This window comes from Haliotis asinina, chromosome 6, assembly GCF_037392515.1.
Source record: "Haliotis asinina isolate JCU_RB_2024 chromosome 6, JCU_Hal_asi_v2, whole genome shotgun sequence".
In the NCBI taxonomy this organism is placed as follows: Eukaryota; Metazoa; Mollusca; class Gastropoda; order Lepetellida; family Haliotidae; genus Haliotis; species Haliotis asinina.
The window spans coordinates 58,563,686-58,588,158 of NC_090285.1; the positions used below are offsets into that span (position 1 = coordinate 58,563,686).

Genomic DNA, 24,473 nt, shown 5'->3' on the forward strand with positions numbered 1-24,473 from the left:
TCTACCACAGCAAAATGTAATCTGGTTTCTTTGGCAAATAGTTACCGCACGTAATGTATATTTGGCGACTTTACCTGCGTTTGGTTATTATAGTTTGGCCAAATATAATTGGACGTTTTGTTCGCCGGGTTGACTTGAGATAAACAGAGTCAGTCACGCATTTGGTACTACATGTAGGATGCCCTCCATAACATTCCTGCCATTAACCTTGTACAGTGTCAAAAGAATACACTGAAAACTGTACTGTACTAAGGAATCATAGAAGCACCAGACTAATTCGCCCGAGGTAAACATAATGTAAAGTGTTTAAGATTAAAGTTGATTAGTTATATAGAGATGTATTGTTTTGTAAACACGAAGCCCGCTACAAATAAATTGTTAAAATGTCGGCAAGATCACGTATAATCATCAACAAGCCAGCAAGATCGTTAGAGAAATCACGCAGTGGGATACATGAGCGATTACTGGAATGAATCTACATTCTAACGTATGTTAATTAAATATGAGCACTGATCTACACATTTAGTGTACAATGAAAACATAAAAAAGTCAGCAAGCTAAACCAACTGCCACAGGCATGACTAGCTGGTAACAACAACTTCACGGGTATGTAAGCCGTAGCTATTATCACAGGGGTTACATGCAGTTTCATGCGGCCCTTACAGGTTTAATACCGCCAGCAGTGAATACCATAAGACCTAAATACCTCCCCCAGCATGATATTGTGGTAACTGAAACACGCAACCTGCAGCTCCTACTGGTAAAGGGATTTATCATCCCACATAGAAATCCAATTGCAGCCTGTAACATGTACGGGACGTACTCTCCCGGCCTGTAAAGTTTCCAGTTGTGGTATGCCTTCAATGTCACATGAATCAGTCAAGTGTCAATAACCTGAGTTTGAGGTAAGATAAGATCATTAAAGGTTAGTTACCGACATTCATACCATAACCGATATCAGCCGAGGACCATCATAACATACCGCAACATCCAAGAGTATCTATTTGCAAGTATTTTTTCACCTTGTTGACTCAGGAAAACTAACCGAGTAAACAACACAGTAAACAACTTACGGTCTCCAATTACCAACATCTCAGGCTGATAATGCCATTCAGTATTCATTGAGAAAGCAGATATCCCGGCAGGGGGCTGATCGTGTTGGATTCACTCCTTATGTCATCCCCGGGCCCCATGTTGCCTGTATCACACACCAGGACGTAAAATGCCTCCTATAATGTATATGTACAGGGTAATATCTATTCTCCCATGTATTATATGTAAATTTGACCTGCTTCTTAAATAATATATTTATTATAAATCTAGCTTGTCCCCCGTTTGAAGCATATGACAGTATAGAAACCGCCCAGTCAAATGCTACTATTCTACTTGGTGACACAAAAGGGGATTGTGGCGTCATTTATATACTCTTAAAACAGTAGGGGATCTTCATTTTCTTATTTCCGATTAAAAATATTTAGGAGATTTATCGGAGTCAATCAATGTTGATTATGATATTATTGAATGTTTTGAAAGTGCATCGCCATTTGCACTTCCTTACAACCATAGTTATTTGGAATGTAGTCGCTTTTGAAAGATGACTGGTGTATGGCAGGTAATTTGCATGTATACGATTTTCATTTTCAAACAAACGGCTAGAAACATATACTAACAAATGTGTGAAGCAAGATGAATGTCAAAATTAATGTTCTAAGTGATTTCTCGACCTTCTTGAAAAAAACCCGGTCAAAATCAAGAATGGGACCCAATGCACGTGTTGTGCAACTGCACTTCATGCGTTGTGTTTAGGGGTGGTAATACAAGGAAATGGTGGTGCGTTCATAAAATGTCTGTCCTCAAAACGTATGTTAACGTTTACACTTCCTCTCCAAACTGAAAGTTCATTATCCCCTACCGTTTTTGAGGAGTATATGTAAACGTAGGTATGTGTGTGTTAATAAGTCATGCGTGGCTGCCTCTGTGAAGACATATTCTCTAGGACGAGATACTGTGAAATATGTATGTCCAAATCTAATGACATATTTGCATATAGCTATTATAGATCCCATTTCTTTACCATAGACGTACTCCGGAGTGGTATACACCGCTCACATTCAGCAAACAAAATCATGATTGAGTACATATGTTATTAACAAAATATTTGTGTTCCAGATCCGAAAATTCCTTCATCCAAGTATGTGTTTAAACAGCCACAGAAGTTCTGTCATATTCACTTTTAAACACAACCTGTCTGTTTTCATTCAGGCGGTTGTATCTGGGATCTGACGCCGTCGCGCCAAGACGCCCATAGTTCGGAGCCACTGAGGAGCCCTTCTCGCTCTTCAGACGAAGATGATCGTAACCGGAAGCAAGGTATGTATTTGGCGCATGCGCCGAATGTTTGAGCCGTTCTAGACTTTCGGCGGTGGAGTAGTAATGGTCCGTGACTGGCATAGTAGGCTCGTTGTCCCTGATTTCATAATAATCATTGGACTCTGCAGCTGTTTCCACAGAAAACACACCAGGGGGTTCAATTTCAAAATATTCGTGCGGCTCTTTCGTATTATCAACTGTCTTCTTCTGACGATGTTTCCTATAAAGAGTAAATTAGTTTATGAGTGAGTGAGTTTAGTTTACGCCGCTTTTAGCAATATTCCAGCAATATCACGGCGGGGGACACCAGAAAATGGGCTTCACACATTGTACCCATGTGGGGAATCGAACCCGGGTCATCGGCGTGACGAGCGAACGCTTTAACCACAAGGCTACCCCACCGCCCAATTAGTTTATGAAGTCACGAACCCAAATAACTAAATGTATGTACATAACTGTTTCATTCGTATTTCTTTGTGTTTCAATCAAAACGTGTGACATATTTATCTTTCAAAACCTGAGTTTAGATAGAAACAGTAGGCCAGTGTAAATGCCACCTATCATGCTGAGCAAATAGTATACTGACAATTATAGTTTCACTCTTCTCAAAACATTCCAGGGCTGAAAACGGTAATTGGAACTCTGCTAACTTGGATCCAAGCTTATAAATGCATAGAACAACTGTTTCTAGTTTGTTTTAATTTTAGCCCCCATCAACGTGGATATACAACATATTTTTTCATCAGTTTAGGAATGTTACTTACATGTTCAAACACATTATTGATAAACCATAAAACGTATGGCAGATGTTGCTCTAATATTAAAATAGCAAGAACGGTTTCCAAAACAAAACAATATAACTGATAGTCCATTAGTGTATGAGTTTAGTTTTAGCGATATCCCAGCAACATCATGACAAGAAAATGTTTCACAACCATTAGGCTACCCTGTCACCCCTCTTGCAATTAGTTGCAAACCACTGTAAGAAGGTGTTCCATCCACCCACCTTATACAGCAAATTGAGAAAATGCAGACTACAGCGACGAGCACGATGCCCCCAGCACTGCCACCAATGATCATCCAAATGTTTTTCTCTAGAGAAGCTGAAAGAACGGCAATACACCGTTATGTGCAAATTCAGGAAACAGGAACATATTAGATGCATGTTACGGACACGGAAACCATGAATAAGTGTTTGGAGACCGATATTTCTATCAGTTTTGTATAGTGCACAAGATATTGAACTATAAAAGACAATCCTACTCGAGACAATCTACATAACAGATGCCCTTATGAATTTCAGGTTAAAATATGTTCAGATTAGGAGTGAGTTTTGTTTCACGCCGCACTTAGCAATATTCCAGCTATATGACAGCGGTCTGTAAATAATCGTGTCTGGACCAGACAATAAAGTGATCGAACTGCGCAATTGGAAACCGATGACATGTGTAAACCAAGTCAGCGAGCTTGACCACCCGACCCTGTAAGTCACATCTTACGAGAATCATGGTCGTATTTTATGGCAAGCATGGGTTGCTGAAGGCCTATTCTACCCCGGGACCTTCACTGGTCTTTCAACAGGTAATAAACATTATCGCTACTGCTGCTACTGTTGCTGCTTTGACATTGGGACTTTTTGTTGGTGTGTTAGTGTGTGTGTGTGTGTGTGTGTGTGTGTGTTAGTGTTGGTGTGTGTTAGTGCGTGTGAGTGTGGCTTACTTTTTACGTATATGTTAGGGTGGGGAGGGGCGGGTTGTCATTCACATTATAAATTTTCACCATAATAATCCTCCTCCTGCCCTCCTACAATGTTGACTGTTGACTTGATTGAATTGATCACGTGGTACTTAAATTGGTTGGAATGTTCCTCATACTATCATCCCTTGGTCACGTGTTTCCAGATTGCAGATTATTTTAAATACGCTTTGGTATATACCATTCCCCATCTCTTTATAACATTCCTTGAAATAAAGCAGAGTACGTAGAATATTATATGTGGCACAACTTTCAGAAACATATAGAAGTAATATAAAATTAGCTTACTTTTGGCAATGGATGCACCAGTCTGGTTGATGTGAACTTCTGGCTGTTGATTGGTCAATATCTGACACGTGACCATGATAGGTGTCTTAGCTGTAGAAGATGTTTTCCAGATGATATTGATGATACATAAAATATAAACAGAAATCGTAATGCTATGCAGACCCTCCTAAATGGCAAGTTATATCATTATTATATATGCATAATAATTTCCTAACATTTCTCGAAATCTAAGAATAACCGACATTACTACATAAAAATAAATAAATAAATAATAATAATTATGAACTAGGTCGTTTGTCTGTTATATTTCACCAGAATGCCTGAAAAGTGTCATTAAAAAGTCCAAATCTAATACAGCTCCAGGGCCTGATGGCATTCGAAACCGGTATTGGAAACTGTTTCCCTGTGTCCAAGCACCACTTCTTCACTGTTTCAATTCTCTTGTGGACACAGGTGATGTTCTTCCATGGTTCTGCAAAGGTCGCACAATAATCCTTCCCCCAAAAAGGAGACTTGACTGATCCCAAAAACTTCCACCCTATCACATGTCTAAATACTCAAAGCAAATTATTCACAGGGTGTTTCACAAACCTCGTGTCATCTTACTGCTCTTCTAATGAGATAATTTACAAAGAGCAGATGGGGGCGAGAAAGGGATGTTGGGGGTGCAAGGATCAACTTCTTGTGCAGAAAATGATTTTGGAAGAGGCTATAACGTACTACCGCAACCTCTTCATGTGCTGGATAGACTACAAAAGGCATATGACTCTGTCCCTCACGAATGGATTCTGAAGTCTCTTCAGGGTATTGACCTCCCTGAGCGACTACATGATTTACTCAAGTCTTTAATGAGTTGCTGGTCGACTCAACTTGAGATGTTCTCGCAAGGGCAGGTGAAGACTTCGGAATCTATTCCAATCAGAAGGGGAATATATCAGGGGGACTCTTTCACTCCTTTGCTTTGTTGTCTGTCTCTAAATCCGTTGCGTTTTTTGCTCAATGGGGAGGAGGGCTACCATCCCGGGCCTCCTCAGCACAGATCCCCAACACCTCTTACTCATCTCCTCTACATGGATGACATCGAGCTCCTTGTCAAAGGAGAGACCAATTTGAAAGAACAGGTTCTCCTTGTTGAGTCCTTCTCTAATGATATTGACATGACTTTTGGGCTCGACAAATGCAGCACTCTTCATCTGAAATATGGCAAGGTAACTAATGACGGATCGGTCAACTTACAAGGCGGAGGAGTTATTGAGCATCTTGTGGAAGATCAGGCCTACACCTATCTTGGAATGCAAGTTCGAGACAAGCTCCTGAATGCCCAAATTCAAGATAAACTTCGGGCCGAGTATAAATCTCGTTTAAAGAAAATTTGGAGTTCCGAGCTAAATGCTCGAAACGAAGTCAAAGCCACCAATACTTTTGCTGTGCCAGTCCTCTCCTACTCCTTTGGAGTAGTTGATTGGATAAAACAAGACATCCAGGGTATTGACCGCCTGACCAGAAGGAGTAAACCAGGTAAAGTCCTTTACCAAATCTACACAGAGTCGGTCCTTTGTGGAGAAGCTGTCTGAGAGACCATTCATCGTGTGTACATGCAGTGCGTGGAACAGGACAGCAATCCAACTGACTCCTTCGCCTTGATGAAGTTGTCTGGTCTCAAATGTGAAACTGAGGGCTTCCTTTTTGCTGCTCAGGACCAGTCACTTCCCACCCGCAATCGCCAGAATATGATTCTTAATCAAAATGTGAACATGAGATGTCGTCTTAGCAATGAATTCACAGAGACTGTCCAACACCTTGTCAGTGGATGCCCTTCCTTGGCACAGACAGCATATCTTAAAAGACATGATGACATGGTTCGCTACTTTTACTATCGTCTCGGCCATGCTCTACGACCCTGAACATGTCCAGGGAGTACTGGAAAATGATGCTTTTAAGCTTCTATGGAATAGGCCAATATACATCCTGAGACGAATTCCAGCCAACAAACCTGATCTTGTTCTTTTTGATAAAACCAATGAAATTATTTATATCATTGAATTTTTTCTGTCCCTTTTGACAGCGATGTGATAGGCAAGATTCAGGAAAAGCATGATAAATATGCGGACCTCGCCTTTGAAATGTCTCGCCTGTATCCCAAGTACACGGTCGTCAGGATCCCCATTGTTCTCGGTGCCCTTGGTTTGGTACCTCCTGATCTCTTGGCGCAGATCAGGAGAGTGCCCGGGTTCTCCACCGAGAGCACAGCCCTTCTGACAATCTGGGTAATGGAGAAGGCTGCAGTGTTGGGGAGCCTCCATATTCTCCGGAAAGTTCTTGGTGGGTTCGACTAGGCAGTGTTTCCTGGGAGAAGTCCCATTTGGTGTCTGGGCTGCGTGTAGAGGGACCTGAGCTGATGATGAGCTTTTATAATTACGAACTTGTGCCAGGAACACCCAAACCCTCTCTGCCGCATTTCAATTCTAATCTGTAAAATAATAACCCAAAACAACATAAAAACAAACAAAAAAAACCCCCCAAAACCCCCCAAAAACCAAAAAAAACCCAAAACACAGACACACACACAAAAAAAACAAAAAACAAAACAAAACAAAAAACCCCAACAAATAATAAACAAAGCTTAAAGTGATCACAAAGCAGTGGACTCAAGGGTTAGTATTTAATCAGCTCTTCAAAAATCAACTATCTCATGTGTCTAGGGGAATATTGAAAGGGTGAAAATGTCACGTTTATCACTTTACGAATTGGCAGATAAATCATATTACACAATATTATGTGCATAACAGAATAGCTCTATGCTTCTAACAATAAAAATCCGAGAAAATTCGATTAACGAAGTACAGTTTCTTTTTCGAATGTAAACGAAAGACATTTATTTCACTTCTTCGGTCAAGCAAATGAAACGTTTTTCGGCTTTCAAATAAATGTTCTCAAGTTATTTTTTGCCAAGTACAGTTACCTTGAATACGCATCCACACCCTTTGTGGAGGATTTATCTTCGCAATTCTGAGTTCTGATGTCATGGGGAGGGTTCCGTTGACCGATATCAAAATCTGCGAGGGGTGGATGCCGTAAGAGTTGCAGTCATAAACGCTGTTCCCGTCGTGAGCGTTCAGCAATAATGACGAACAGCCTACGGAGGAGTTATTTCCAAGATGGACGTCCAGAGCTTCTATGAAGAGAGGCGTTTGACCTTGACCTGTACCGGAAGTCCTACACGAACAGGTAGTGTCCGTGGCAACGGAATCTCGCATTTGGTCGTACATGATAGAAACAGAGGTTCCGGTGATAGAGCCACTGCAGAAGTTTACGATGTGTGCCTCTGAAACACACCCATTTCTACCACATGCATCAACATTGTTAAAACAGCTACATCAAGATGTCCTCCAGAACGATGACGCGAAGTCCAGATTTGTGCGAATTATGGCTCCCAATTATACTCTTAGCAAACTGTTATGGTGTACGATGTGTTAAATCATTGTTAAAGCGGGGAATCTAACGCAGGTCTTTGTATGCAACTATGCATTAAATTATTGCAAAAGCACTGTGTTGATTTAAAACGGCTTTGAGTTGTTAGGCTATGTCCCTTTGAGAGTCTGACAGATTTTCCATGAGCTGGTCATACAATGATATAGTGGTGAGCTTTTTCTGGGCAGTGTAACTTACAGTATTCACAATAAGGAGCGAGGTCTTTATCTAAAATACTTATATATGCCTGGTTCAGAGTGTTCTGTACTCAAAAGGTAAGTTCTATGTTTCAGGGTAGGTGCAACGGGGCAATCTCACAAAACATATTTCGACTGGACCATACCTTTGATGCACTCATAGAAGATCACCGAGTAGCTGGAAAACTGTACGAGGTGATTGTTAGCAACACATTTGTGGGTACTCCAAGGAGTCTTGAAGATGCATGGCTGGTGTCTGAGACAGAGTTTGAGTCGCTCCAGGTCCGCATGGGTATAGGGAAGGGAACAGTCGTCCTGATGGGGAGTGCAACACGTTTGTTGGTGGGAGTGGCAATTTCCCACCCCAGTGCCACACCTGGGACTGTCCTTGTATAGGTATTCCGCCCCATTCACAGCCACGTGGTCAGTGTCTGCACACAGGAAGTGGTGGAAGGAACAGTTGAGGCCGTCATTGCCGTAACACCCTGTGGAGATCCTCCAGGCTTGGGAAGACGCTGCAATACCCAGCTACGGTTAAAAAAGGTTTAGCTCCAGTGAGGTGTATCTTTAAGCCCTGCGTCCTAAGTCCTTCGGTTTTTGTGTGAATTTTATGTTAAGTGAAGTTAGCAAACCGTTCTGTTAAAGCAAATAACTATGGAGGTGTATGTCTGTATGGAACAGGTGACTGAGTGAGGGAGTGAATTACGAAATGGTTATATTCATAATCCACGTGAAGCAATAATCCAGCAATGTTGTAATGAGTAATTGATCAGAAAGCGAAAGTTTGCAACACATATTTATATTTGGGAATACAATTTCTCAGTTAGCTTTTTCAGCTGTTATCCTCTTTAAGCCAAAATGATTTTTCCGAGGGTAAATACACCAAAGCTAAAACAGAATTTTAATAAGCAATACCAATTATAAATACTTTACTTTACTAAGAGAATATCAATATGCTTCACTACGTATGGATACTTTACTGGCAGGATATTAATATGCTTTACTGTACACGAATACTTTACTAACAGATATCCATGTGCATTACTGTACACGAATACCTTACTAAAAGGAAATTCATACACTTTACGATATAGTCATACGCTACTGAAAGGATATTAATGTTTTGCTGTGCACGAATACCTTGCTAGAGGGATATTGATATGCTTTACTGTACACGGATACGTTACTAAAAGGATCATACTACTACGCTTTCGTATTCATGAATACTTTAATAAAAGAAAGAAGTTGCAAATAGATTCTAAACAAATATTGAATAAAATATGGAATATAATACAACACATTTTTTTTGTAATGATTTACCTTCAGGGCAGAGTGTCCAAAGTGCAAGAAAAATCCCATATTTGAAATGATCCATGCTCACAGTGCATCTGTTGATGAAGCTGACTGTACCTGCTCTGTTCAGTCGGGAAGTCACAGGTCGACCCAGGAGGAAGTAAGGGAAGGCCGCACACATCTTCACATTTGTGTTTTGTCTTATAGGACCAGGATGAACCAATTGAGAACATGTCACCGGACAAGGACGCCTTGCGGAGACAGGCATCTCGGGGGTAATGATATCTCGAGTGGGAAGGGAAACTAACCTGACATCTCACTGGATGAAGACCCGATGCGTAAAAGGACATGGATGACATGATCTCAATACAAGATTTTTCTTTAAATGCAGACTAGATAGATTAATTTTTTGTTTCTGTTGTGATGTTGCTATAAGCAGCTGTGATTGAGGAACTGGTTCTTTCTGGTCTTTTCTTAGTTAACACCACAATCAGCACTAATCCATCTATGTGGCGGCGGCCTGTATATATGCGAGTTTGTGCCAGACACATGATTAATATCATGAGCATCGACCTACGCAACCAGGATACGATGAAACGCGTCAATTTTCTCAGTGAGCCTGGCCACACGATCCCGTTAGTTGTACTCAGTATGAAAATCAAATATGTTTAATCCGTAAAAGAATCTTTTTATACGGATTACTTAATTTTACTTTTATTATTTGGTACGAATTATTATTATCATGACCACAAAACGAATATTCCCTGGCTTGGCCTATCTAGTTACCTGTTACGACAGGTGTCCCGGGCTTAGCTGAAGGATAAACTGAGTGCATTCTATGATCACATGTTTGCTTTAGCTGAGTTGGTGAGACAACGAAGCCTGCTTGGTCACACGGACGTGCCGCGAGAGGGGGTCCCGGGTTTGCGTGACCACTAACAGGCAGTCCGTATCCATCACACTTCCCAGCACACGAATCAAGCGAGTTGTACCACTACTTCCTGCATGAAACCAAGTTTTCGTGTCAGAAGGAGTAATGGGATGTTTTTCCCACCATTTACTAGTTGACAATTTGAATGAATGAAGGACGTTTTCAAGTGAAAAATGTATGCTATTCAATGATCGAGAGAAGGGAGGAGGGGAGAGAGCGGAAGAGTGAAAATGTATGTTATTGAAGGGGAGAGCGAGCGAGACAGAGAGTGAAGGGAGAATATTTCTTTTTCAAAGAGAGGGAGTGAGTGAAAGAAAGTGAAATATGTATGTTACGTATTCGAGGAGAGAGAGAGAACAGAAGAGTGAAAGTGTATGTTGTTTGTATGTTGTTGAAGGAGAGAATATATCCTTTTCAAAAAGAGGGAGAGAGAAAGCGAATTTGTATGTTTTTAAAGGAGAAAGGGAAAGTTGAAGGAGAGAAAGAGAGGGGAAGAGTGAAAACGTATGTTGTTGATGGCGAGAGAAAGAAAGAATGAAAATGTATGCTATTGATGGAGAAAGAAAGAAAGAAAGGAACAGTGAAAATGTGGTGGTGGAGAGAGAGAGAGAGAGAGAGAGAGAGAGAGAGAGAGAGAGAGAATATAAATGTATAAATGTTTTTCAAGAAGAGATAGTTAGTGACGATGTATGACGTTCAAGAAGTGAGTCATTTGGACATATTCGTGTCTTAGACTGAGACTGCTAACACACCCATTTATGCTCTTCGTGTTTCCGATATAGGGTTAAGTGAAGATGAAACGATTAGTTTAAAAACAAGGTTTCGAGAGATTTTACACGATGGTACACGCGAATCCAACCATTTCTCGTCATTCTAAACTTGTGGATTATATATATCAGTGTCACCAAAGCTTTGTTACATTCTGTATGTGTTTCGCGTTGTCACAGCGACAGGATGATCATGTGATTGTATCACGCAGGGTGGTTTCCTGAAGGAGACATGTGGCTGTACCTTGTCACGATAAAGCTTGTACAATAGGAATAAACACGTCACAATTTAATTCTGGACTCACAAAAGTCCAGAAACTCTCAGCACTGTGGCCACTCTCTCACAAGGGATTTCGCAAAATTAAACATACAGCTGTTATGTATATGTGCTAAGGATGAAAAAATGAAAAAAAATTTTTTCGAAAACTCAAAATTTAAACTCGCTCGCCCATGGGCACGCCCATGGGCGAACAGTGGCCAATGGGTAGGCCCATGGGCAGGCCCATGGGTGAAAGTGTTTAATTTCATCCAGAATAAATGTTTTGGAGGTTGTAAATGAATGAAAAAAAGTTCATAAGTATCATGACACAAATTTCAGCTTGTTGTGACTTGACTCTGCTAACTGACAGCGATTTTAAAAAATCTCGCCCATGGGTGAAAAACATATTGGCCCATGGACGAGAATAATTAATTTCATTGAAACTACATGCTTTTTTTCAAGCTTTGCAGCTTTTCAATGAATGAACTTGTATTTATTATTGTCTTGACACGAAATTAAGCTTATTTTGACTTAATTCGGCTAATTTAGAGTGATTTTTCAAAATGTCTCGCCCATGGGCGAAAACCATTTGGTCCATGGGTGAGAATATTTACTTTTACTCAAAATTTACCTTTTCCCGTGTTTTGGAGGTTGTGAATGGATGAAAGTATGTTCATAAGTATCATGTCACAAAATTCGACACATTTTGAATTAATTCCGTTAATGTAGAGCTATTTAACAAAATCTCACTCATGGGCGAAAAACATTTTGGCCCATGGGTGAGAATATTTCCTTTTACCCCCAAACCCATCTTTTCCAATATTTGGAGGGTGTAAATGAATGAAAGTACATTTATGAGTATCATGAGAGAAATTTCAACTCATTTTGACTTAATTCCTCTAAATGAGAGCAATTTTGAAAACTCTCGCCCATGGGAGAAAGACATTTTGGCCCATGGGCGAGAGTATTTGCCTTCACTCAAAATACATCTTTTCCTGTGGTTTGGAGGTTGTAAATGAATGAGGATATATTTATGAGTATCATGGCACAAAATCCAACTCATTATGACTTAATTCTGCTAATTGAGACCGATTTTCAAAAACATCTCGCCCATGGGCGAAAAACATTGGGCCCATGAGCGAAAATATTTCCTTTTTACTCCAAATACATCTTTTCTAATGTTTTGGAGGATGTAAATGAATGAAAGTGCCATTGTGAGTATCATGACACAAAATTCAACTGATTTTGACTTAATTTTGCGAATTCAGGAAGATTTTTAAAAATATGCCAGAATAATCACTTTACTCAAAATACATCTTTTCCTGTGTTTTGGATGTTGTAAATGAATGAACATATATTTATATGTATCATGGCACAAAATTCAACTCATTTTGACTTAATTCTGCTAATTTGTAACAAGTACAAGAATCTGGACTTCCACTTAAATTTTCATAGCTTTTTTTTATTGTCTTGGGGGTTGTAAATTTATGAATGAAAGTGTGTTTATAAGTATCACGACAAAAAAATGAAATCATTCCGGTCTTAATTCGACTAATCTCGCTCGTGGACGAAAATATTTTCGTTTGCTTCTTTTCTTTATTTTGCAAACATATGGTTTAAAAATAGATGCAATTCGAATGAAAATTCAGTTTAATTTCGTGAGTTTAGTTTTATGTCGCACTCAGTAATATCCCAACAATATGGCGGCGGTTTGTAGATAATCGAGTTTAGATCAGACAATCCAGTGATCAACAGCATGAGCATCGACCTGCACAATTGGGAACTGATGACATTTGTCAACCAAGTAATCGAGTCTGACCACCTGATCCTGTTAGTCGCCTCTTACGACACGCATAGTCACCTTTTATGGCAAGCATGGGTTGTTGAAGCCCTTTACTTCCAGCAACATATAACAGTACACTTAGAATGCTAAGCCTTGAGATTCTTTTGAATTTAGGTATTCTATAAATATAACAAAATTCAACCTATATCTATGAAGTTGAAGTTATTTGTGAAAGCCCTAATCAAGAGTGACCAAACTCCAGTGACTATGCTGGGACACATTAATAAACGGTGTTGTGAGATCTTTAAACTGTATTGAAATATGTCTTGTCAATTCCACTGACATTCACCAAATGTACCCACCTAGTAGTTTTAAGTGTACCTACCCAGTTTAGCATGTTTCGTTTTAATAGTGTGGTCTCCATTTTTAGTAATTCCCGTTTGCCCGTCCCGGCTTTTCTTCGTCCGAGGTTTTATGGGGTATTCTCCTATTTGTCAGACCAGAAATAATCTACAACAGGGGTAGGTCACTCCCTTGTTTTCTTTACCATTTGTACTAATTAGTATGCGCCTCCTCATGCTCCAATGCACACAGTGACCTGATTCGTCTCCATCGCAACTTAGGCTGCGTTTAACAGTACTTCAGCCAGTTTACTGTATCAGTCGAAATCTTACAATGAATGAATGAATGAAGAGCAAGAAGTATATGTGAATGAATGAAAGAAATGATAAAAGAAAGAAGTGCATATGTGAATGAATGAAAGAATAAATGATACACCACGGCCATTCCTTCCAAAACATGCTAAAAAACGCAAAACTAACGTTAGATCACATGTGTTAACATCAGCTTGTTATTGTCTAACTGGTCAGACGTAACAATTGTCAGACAGATTAAAACAACAAACTATCTGGTTGACTGCACAGCTGCCTGTTGACGTAGTCTACCCACATCACCTACTTTTCCTGCGTAACCTTCATCTACATCACCACCCTTAATATTTTGAGCAGAGAGCACAGAAGGCCCTATAGCTGTAACCACTGAACCGTGGCGTCTCTCTGCTCCCAAGTTCCCAAGTGGGGGTGTCCTTCTCTACCTCTTCCATTATGACAGACATGTACTTTTGTACTGTGAGTACTATGTAACTGAACGAAATGAATTCTTCTCCACCCTCATTGACCAACTGGATGTTGACAGTTATGTTAAAATTGAACTTTTGGATGAAAATGAAATGCTTGCATTATTCTGGGGAGCGGCTCAAACATTACCTGGAATTGTTAGCTTGACCACTTGGGACAATGTGTCACTATTATTTTGTAAATATGTATTTCATCTCAAGAATGTGTTGGACAGTCCTCTCTTTTCTGTGCAGCAATAACCGGCAGTCTGTGTACGTATGTTATTGAATAGTTATTTACACAGCTTATGACGTTAGCATTCATATTTCTATTCTAGCATTCATATTCTATATATTAACATTATGTGTTTGCTCTGAGTAACATCAGAGATGCTGTAAATCTTCGGATGTAAATTCTGGAGGAAATAAAGAAATTCATTCATTCATTCATTCATTCATTCATCACCACCCTTAATATATTGAGCAGAGAGCGCAGAAGGCCCTATGGCTGTAACCACTGAACCGTGGCGTCTCTCTGCTCCCAAGTTCCCAAGTGGGTGTGTCCTTCACAACCTCTTCCATTAATCTTAAAACATCTAACAAGCTCAACGCATGCATCTTTTTATTAAAATGTGATGTTATACATAATCATAAGAGTATTTGTATGTATTATTCAGCTGATAAATTATTATTTTATGATATGTATATATATATATATGTATGACACGCTGGACAGGTCTAGGGCATTTTGTGTTAATTTACCATTCCCATTTTCATAATGCTTAAAAAAGACACTCATTAATCTATCACAGAGTTGTCATTCCTTCACTCCAACATGGTTGCTAAATCCCCTATGATCATAGTATATCGACTCTGCCATACCCAATTCACCTTATCCTGAGAAATCAACCAGTCATGACATACCCACATCGCATAATTAATTTTCCGTACCTATCGAGTAAAAAATACATAAATTGGGAGGACGCCTTGTTAACTAATGGGAGTGAGCCTTGTAGGGAGTACCCTCACTCTCACAAACCCACATATTGAGGAGAAGCGGCCGTGTTTGTCGGGGATTTTTCTGGCTTTGCTAAATAAATCGTACATAAACATGTAAAATATTTTGCTTTGATTCTGTAACTACCCACATTGTGACATTGAGACCATTTTGATTTATTGAGTAAAATACGATTGAATAGTTTTGAGTTTGAATCTTGCCACTTTAGCGCTCTATCTTTTTAAATGGGGCGTGCATACTAATATTTAGGTGGTTTTTAGTATTCCATCTATTTGTTTAAATTAATTGATTTATCTGTTTTAGCTTTGTTTGGGTTTTTTTATTGCTAATGGCCCAGCGAGTGAGTCTGCTTTGATACCTGTAAATTTATTCTGACGTTTGACGAGCGGGACGTAAACAAGAACATATATGGAGCCCCTGCATCAATACGTATTAAAGTGTTTGAAACATTATTCTAGACCAGTATTTGTACACAACTGATGAAGTGTACCTGAAAGATCAAGGTTCATAAGCACTACAGGGCACATTTCTCCTACCCCATTTAAGAATGTCCATTTCTGATTGGTTCACGTGGCCTTGCGATCATTAGGTTTTATCCCGCCACGTGGGAAAAGCCTGCATCCACGGCAGTCAGTGAACTGTAAAGCAGTGGTTCGAATCGACTATAGTTAGTACCATGTTAATATAATACATGGTTTCAGCTTCTTTTGATGCTCTATTTACATAAAGTGCTATTTAAACATCCGTTATGGTAAATACGGTGTAGCAATGTGATGAAGAGTATGCGGGTTTTCTTCATCCCATTTCATCCACCGATGAGAATGGTGGTATCCTCTTTTGGTTCACACCCGGATTGTCGATTGCTTTATCAAATACACAACAGGACTGTCGAAAAGCAGTGGAGTGTGACAGTGCTCAACACTGTTCTAATGACACTCGGAGCGTCGACGACCTTGGAGAACTTGTGCCCGAGAATAGCAGGACCTGTCTCTACGCTAATTAACGAGCTAAAACACATACACAAAGACATCGGTGAAAGAATGAGCTGTGGAACCAGTTCCTGATAGTCGTCGCACGAACAGTAGTCGAGAAAGTTGGCGTCATCGTGAATCGAGGGTCTGTGAGCATGTAAACTGCATATTGTGACACAGTGGCCACAATAAAGAATAAAGAAGAACTTGACAGAAGGCTTCAGCGTCTCAACGAGCAGCTCCAAAGACAAGAGATTTCCGTAATGAACTGTGCTCATCAGACTGTCTGCCTCGCTCATAGTGACCACATTACTGTACTTTATAACGTATTTGGTTTTCCTTCATGTCCGGAGCGTCGAACGCCATAGTGTTGACACCTGATTACCTCCGTACGTAATACCCGAAACATCGAATTTACAAAAAAATTCAATTCAATTTTAGACAGCTCAGGCAAGTCGTTTGTTTAAGGAGTAAGAGGATTAGGAGGCATGGTCGACTAGATTTCTTTGTTTAACTAATCCCACACGGCCTTCACCAATAGAGGGAATGATTTCTGTTCAGTTATGACATTGCTGTTCTCCATATGTCTCTATTTTCTCCACACATCTCCATGTTGTTGTATATTTGTGTGTTTTGTAACTCTGATTGGGACTGGTGAACAAGCTTTACTGTACCTCACCCATACAGCATATAATACAAAATATAAATGAAGCATGTGTCGTCATCCATATGAACTATCATATAATAACATATGCATACATATCATTACATCAAATACAACAATCATATAGGTAAACATGAAAAATAGAGTTATGGTTTGTTGTGTCTGACTAGCTCTTTGTAGAAACACTGAACATTTGTGAGAAAGTTTTTAACAAGTTAATTAGTTTCCTGTTAAAAAATTAAAAATCAAGTTTTGTGTTTTATGATAAAATCGTGGACGGATTCAACTATTTTCTGGTTTTCACAGTGAATAAGTTCTTTTCCGTTCACCGAAGTCATCATAGACCACAGTGAGAAAAGGTCGATCTTCAAGCAGTAAGGAAGACCATGATAGCGTATGGAGTACGTGTGTCTTGGTCATCTCCTCCGTTACCCCCTCCCCGAATCCACACCCCACCAGGGCGTGTAGGACTTGTCTCGGTGGATAAAAAGGGACTCCTATAACTCCATATACCCTTAATCACAATGCTATAATTTGTCGTTTTTGTGTATCCGGTATTGTGTATTCTGTAATATTGTATGGTACTGGTGAAGTGTTAATCAAAGCAATATTTTGCTTGCTAAACGAACCACATTCTTTGAGAATCAAAATATGTTTTAAGCACATTTCCAAAATTGAAATGCAGCATGCACACAATAACTAAATTGGAAGGAATATCGTGCCGGACAAGGTTTTCCAGAGCACCTGCACATAAATGTCAATGTCTTTCAAAGACTACTATGTGCAGGTCTTGCAAAAGGACAAAGCAGGTATGCTTGACAAAGTTCTTGCAAAGGGGGTTTATACACAACACCAAAACCAACTGGTCAGCTCGACGCCTTATAAAACAATCAATTCGAGATTTCCTTTGAATGTGAGATATTTGGCTGCGCGTCTTGCGCAATCAGTCTTTTTCATCCATATACACTCACGAACACCTGTTCATTTCAAAGCTGGTGTCCCCTAATGACCTAATGTGATCCATGGATGAATTTTGTATATGACAAGTAAAATACACTTGAAAGCGGCAGCTGTTTTACTCCAATAAACAAGACCAGCGGACGAGACATGACTTTTTCGGCGCAAATTGTCGTAGGCGCTTTGCGGAAATTACTTAAGTGAACGCGGAAGAAACAGAAGTGTCATCGTTCCGCTCAGTTTCCATTGTCTTTGCGAGTTATGCTGAGATACTCAGCAAACTGAGATAAAAGTAAAAATGATGAAAAAGTGGAAATCAGTGTGTGGATTAGAACTTGAAAATCACTCATGAAGTCTCTGACAAAGTAATATCTGTTCAGGTCATGATCATTTGGAAAAAAACACGGAAGTTCTATGGATGTACAACTTCTTATAAGGTAAGCAGCATTTCGGCGTAGCTGTTAAACTCGTTATCAAGAAAGGGATATCTTACAGGTAGTCCTGTAAGTTAAACCTTTGTTTTGGGTCGTGGTCAAAATCGTTTGGTGTAGTGACAACGGTGTTGTTTTATGGGATTAGATTACGGATTATACGGATTTTCTATAAAAAAAAGTAAAATGTGTGTCCTCAGAAAACGAAATAAGACACGTGTACAGGATTGTAAGTGAATCGATGTTGGCGAGTTCAATCAGTGACTTCAGTTAATAAAATGGGCTTTCAGTTCACTCCTTCCATTAGTAATGAGTTATTTAGTTTCTTGATAAAACTGCCTGCAAAGCAAGGTGAATGTTGAAAATGACAGTTTTCAGGATCATTTTAGCAACTTCAGTTATGGCAAATGCGCTGCTATGCTTCACATTTCGTCCTACTTATTTTACGGGAAGATACCTTTATGTAAACAGCTATATGTTCATTTTGAGAACTGGTAAAAAGGGAGAATATATCTCGTGAAAAGGAATTTTGAAAGACTGCAGATCAACAGTTCCAGTTGTCTCAACAACATAATTTCTAAAATACTTAGAGACCACAAGCACGAAATCCAAAGTAAATCTTTTCGAGTGAAGCAAAAATAGTGAAAATTTATTTAAAAAATAGAAAAGTAAATGCAAAGTCAATCTTGATTACATTACGTATTCCTCATAGCCCGATATAATGATTACACATTAATAGTATGGATACGTTAATCTATAGTTTAAACCAATCTCCTCAAGTAATCGGGACTGGATTGGCAAGCATAAACATACATATCAATGCCGCTCCATACCAATAATATAATTACATAACACACATGATAACAACACTTCATGTTCCGCTCGTCAAACGTCAGAATAAATTTACAGTTATCAAAGCAGACTAACAGGTCCGCTAGCAGTAAAAAACAAAACAAAACAAAAGAAAAACAAATAAATTAATAAATCCAAATGAATAGATGGAATACTAAAAAACACCAAAATATGCACGCCCCCTTTAAACAGGTAGAGTGCAAAAGTGGCAAACCGGTAAAACATGCCAAGATTCAAACTCAAAACTATACAATCGTATTTTACTCGATAAATCAGAATGGTCTCAATGTCATAATGTGGGTAGTTACAGAATCGAAGCAAAATATTGTACATATATGTATCATGAAATAATAATTTATCAACTGAATAATACATAAAAAATACTCTTATGCATGCGTTGAGCTTGTTAGATGTTGGGAACTTGGGAGCAGAGAGACGCCACGGTTCAGTGGTTACAGCTATAGGGCCTTCTGTGCTCTCTGCTCAATATATTAAGGATGGTGATGTAGATGAAGGTTACGCAGGAAAAGTAGGTGATGTGGGTAGACTACGTCAACAGGCAGCTGTGCAGTCAACCAGATAGTTTGTTGTTTTAACCTGTCTGACAATTGTTACGTCTGACCAGTTAGACAGTAACAAGCTGATGTTAACACATGTGATCTAACGATAGTTTTGCGTTCTTTAGCATGTTTTGGAAGGAATGGCCGTGGTGTATCATTTATTCTTTCATTCATTCACATATGTACTTCTTTCTTTTATTATATCTTTCTCATTCATTCACATATGCACTTCTTTCTTTTATCATTTCTTTCATTCATTCACATATACTTCTTGCTCTTCATTCATTCATTCATTCATTCATTGTAAGATTTCGACTGATACAGTAAACTGGCTGAAGTACTGTTAAACGCAGCCTAAGTTGCGATGGAGACGAATCAGGTCACTGTGTGCATTGGAGCATGAGGAGGCGCATACTAATTAGTACAAATGGTAAAGAAAACAAGGGAGTGACCTACCCCTGTTGTAGATTATTTCTGGTCTGACAAATAGGACAATACCCCATAAAACCTCGGACGAAGAAACGCCGGGACGGGCAAACGGGAATTACTGAAAATGGGGACCACACTATTAAAACGAAACATGCTAAACTGGGTAGGTACACTTAAAACTACTAGGTGGGTACATTTGGTGAATGTCAGTGGAATTGACAAGACATATTTCAATACAGTTTAAAGATCTCACAACACCGTTTATTAATGTGTCCCAGCATAGTCACTGGAGTTTGGTCACTCTTGATTAGGGCTTTCACAAATAACTTCAACTTCATAGATATAGGTTGAATTTTGTTATATTTATAGAATACCTAAATTCAAAAGAATCTCAAGGCTTAGCATTCTAAGTGTACTGTTATATGTTGCTGGAAGTAAAGCTCTGTGCTCGGGACCCGTGAAGATCTGGAGTAGAAGAGGGCTTCAACAACCCACGCTTGCCATAAAAGGCGACTATGCTTGTCGTAAGAGGTGACTAACGGGATCGGGTGGTCAGACTCGCTGACGTTTGCTGACACATGTCATCAGTTCCCAGTTGTGCAGGTCGATGCTCATGCTGTCGATCACTGGATTGTCTGATCTAAACTCGATTATCTACAAACCGCCGCCATATTGTTGGGATATTACTGAGTGCGACATAAAACTAAACTCACGAAATTAAACTGAATTTTCATTCGAATTGCATCTATTTTTAAACCATATGTTTGCAAAATAAAGAAAAGAAGCAAACGAAAATATTTTCGTCCACGAGCGAGATTAGTCGAATTAAGACCGGAAGGATTTCATTTTTTTTGTCGTGATACTTATAAACACACTTTCATTCATAAATTTACAACCCCCAAGACAATAAAAAAAAGCTATGAAAATTTAAGTGGAAGTCCAGATTCTTGTACTTGTTACAAAATTAGCAGAATTAAGTCAAAATGAGTTGAATTTTGTGCCATGATACTTACAAATATATCGTCATTCATTTACAACCTCCAAAACGCAGGAAAAGATGTATTTTGAGTAAAAGTAATTATTCTGGCATATTTTAAAAAATCTTCCTGAATTCGCAAAATTAAGTCAAAATCAGTTGAATTTTGTGTCATGATACTCACAATGGCACTTTCATTCATTTACATCCTCCAAAACATTAGAAAAGATGTATTTGGAGTGAAAAGGAAATATTTTCGCTCATGAGCCCAATGTTTTTCGCCCATGGGCGAGATGTTTTTGAAAATCGGTCTCAATTAGCAGAATTAAGTCATAATGAGTTGGATTTTGTGCCATGATACTCATAAATATATCCTCATTCATTTACAACCTCCAAACCACAGGAAAAGATGTATTTTGAGTGAAGGCAAATACTCTCGCCCATGGGCCAAAATGTCTTTCTCCCATGGGCGAGAGTTTTCAAAATTGCTCTCATTTAGAGGAATTAAGTGAAAATGAGTTGAAATTTCTCTCATGATACTCATAAATGTACTTTCATTCATTTACACCCTCCAAATATTGGAAAAGATGGGTTTGGGGGTAAAAGGAAATATTCTCACCCATGGGCCAAAATGTTTTTCACCCATGAGTGAGATTTTGTTAAATAGCTCTAAATTAGCGGAATTAATTCAAAATGGGTAGAATTTTGTGACATGATACTTATGAACATACTTTCATCCATTCACAACCTCCAAAACACGGGAAAAGGTAAATTTTGAGTAAAAGTAAATATTCTCACCCATGGGCCAAATGGTTTTCGCCCATGGGCGAGGCGTTTTGAAAAATCACTCTAAATTAGCCGAATTAAGTCAAAATAAGCTTAATTTCGTGTCAAGACAATAATAAATACACGTTCATTCATTGAAAAGCTGCAAAGCCTGGGAAAAAACATGTAGTTTCAATGAAATTAATTATTCTCGTTCATGGGCCAATATGTTTTTCACCCATGGGTGAGATTTTTAAAAATCGCTGTCAGTTAGCAGAGTCAAGTCACAACAAGCTGAAATTTGTGTCATGATACTTATCAACATTTTTTCATTCATTTACAACCTCCAAAACATTTATTCTGGATGAAATTAAACACTTTCGCCCATGGGCCTGCCCATGGGCCTACCCATTGGCCACTGTTCGCCCATGGGCGTGCCCATGGGCGAGCGAGTTTAAATTTTGAGTTTTCGAAAAAAATTTTTTTCATTTTTTTATCCTTAGTACATATACATAACAGCTGTATGTTTAATTTTGCGAAATCCCTTGTGAGAGAGTGGCCACAGTGCTGAGAGTTTCTGGACTTTTGTGAGTCCAGAATTAAATTGTGACGTGTTAATATCATATTCTTGCTCTGGGCCATTCAGTATGTCGAAACTCCAAACTTATATTATTGTACAAATAATCAACGTAGTTCAAAGGCCGACAAGGGTTTTGCTGTGGACAAGAAGTGGTCGTTAGTGTGCTACTTCACGCTTATCTTAATGTGTTTGAGAGGTTATCGTTGTGCACTGACGTATCTATCCCACTGGCATATGGTGCGCAATGATACTACTTATATTACTTATATAATGCGTGTACTGTTGTTCAGCTTTCTTCCACATAAAAAGAACATGCTCGAATATCTTACTCGATGACCAGAACAGAACAGAAGTTAATTGTATTCCAGGGCCAGGAGACCTGACTACAGTATAAGAAGTAAGATGATATATATAATTATAGAGTGCTATGATGTTACGGTACATAATATACAATGCCACTGAGAATGTGGGCAAATGCAACACGTTTTGTTTGGGACTACACCCTCCCAGTAAGGTACAGACTCTCGCACCCCTACCGGACCGAGTTCCTTCCAGGACCCGAGCCCATACCCTCACAGCTCGGCACTCAACCGCCAGTGCACAATCAGCCGCCCACTCAGTGGCTGAGCGACCTAGGGGTGCGGGCCCGACTCCGGGGGACCCAACCTAACATTTGCAGGAGAATCTGCGTCCCACCAAGTGGGCGCAATCTCAAACACAACATACGTTACTCTATAATCCTGCTTTAAATACTTATACAAGTAAGTGGCGGTGCACAAGATTGCTATCTGCTGTTGATAACAAAGTAATAAAATGTGCAGTACATGGATGACTACAGTAACAAATAGGTAGAAAATGTTCATGAATATGCGCTAATTCGGACATATAAAAAGATTTGAACATGTTATTCATCTTCTTAACGTTCTACGCAGTACGGGAATAACAAATCAGCAGTGATACAATTGTGAAGATGCTCGTATTTCGTAACCATAAAGTTAGCTGCACGGCATCTGAACTTATGCAAGTTAAATATCTTTGAGCATTAAGCTGTGACATAAATGCACAATATGCTGACAGTAAGTAGAACTGCTAACATCTTGATGCCACTGTTGCTTATAGATGTCTAAGGCACTTGCTTAAATTCTAATATAAATGATTTACTATTTCCATGTTCTTGACAAATCCATACAAACCCGAAGTCATGAGAAAAAGAAGTAAGTCTATCTGCTGATGTCCAGTTTATATAGCTCATATCATCATGACGCTTCATGAGTATATAAAATGTTTAACATACCTATTACAATTAATACCGAGTATCCTTCGCGAGAAGCCGATAACTGTTAATGAATTAGACAAAGTACGGCGTCCACATTCGCCCAAAGTTGCTGTGTTCCCTGTGCGGTAACCAACTCTTAAAATACATTTACAGACTTTTGTGTGGATAAATTCTAAAACTCTTCTCTCTTTTGTTCCCCAGATTTCCGAACCGTACATTAAAACTGGCTGAAGTTTCCAGTCAAGGATGCCAAAACATGTATTGACACACACATTTTCATATCTATGAATCATTCACAGGAACTAATTTACAAAAAGCTTTTTTTGCCTGTTTGGTCAAATTTTACAAGCTACTGTTAACAGGTTTCTACATGAACGTATAATACACAAGTATTTGTAATGAGAAACAGTCTCTATAGGTTTTGATAATTTTCCACCTTTTTCAAAAATCATGATTTTTGTTTTGTCTAAATTTACTGTAAAACCCCACTTTTCACAATTTTCTTCTAAAATATCTTATTTTCTCTGGAGGCTGATTATTGTATCGCCAAACAATGAAATCATCAGCAAATAAAATCCGACAAATTTCTCCATTATCAATATTTATTTCCGCTTGGACAATAGTTGTAGCTAACGTTTCAATAAACATTAAAAACAAAATTGTCGACAACTTACACCCTTGTCTAACACCACAAGCAGAAGAAAACATTTCTGTAAACTGACATGGTGTACACCTCACACATGCTTTCAAATTGCAATAAGTACTT

The 24,473-nt window shown here is 39.0% G+C and overlaps 1 protein-coding gene across 1 annotated transcript; it reads right to left on the reverse strand.

Moving 5' to 3' along the window:
• Nucleotides 1–2,199: 2,199 nt before the first annotated feature.
• On the reverse strand, nt 2,200–9,456 carry LOC137286732 (uncharacterized). The gene is made up of 6 exons (XM_067818714.1): nt 9,402–9,456; nt 8,228–8,596; nt 7,376–7,738; nt 4,414–4,503; nt 3,377–3,473; nt 2,200–2,590 (listed from the first exon to the last, which is right to left on the reverse strand). Exons 1-6 carry the CDS (start codon nt 9,454–9,456, stop codon nt 2,200–2,202), a joined length of 1,365 nt encoding a protein of 454 aa, XP_067674815.1.
• Nucleotides 9,457–24,473: the final 15,017 nt, after the last annotated feature.

Excerpts from the sequence above, each read along its gene's own strand:
- LOC137286732 (XM_067818714.1), bottom strand. The coding sequence starts at position 9,456 with ATGGATCATTTCAAATATGGGATTTTTCTTGCACTTTGGACACTCTGC. Across the intron at positions 8,597-9,401 it reads TTGGACACTCTGCCCTGAAG|CGTCTTCCCAAGCCTGGAGG; the intron begins GTAAATCATTAC and ends TGGGTATTGCAG. Across the intron at positions 4,504-7,375 it reads GGTGTGGATGCGTATTCAAG|CTAAGACACCTATCATGGTC; the intron begins GTAACTGTACTT and ends CATCTTCTACAG.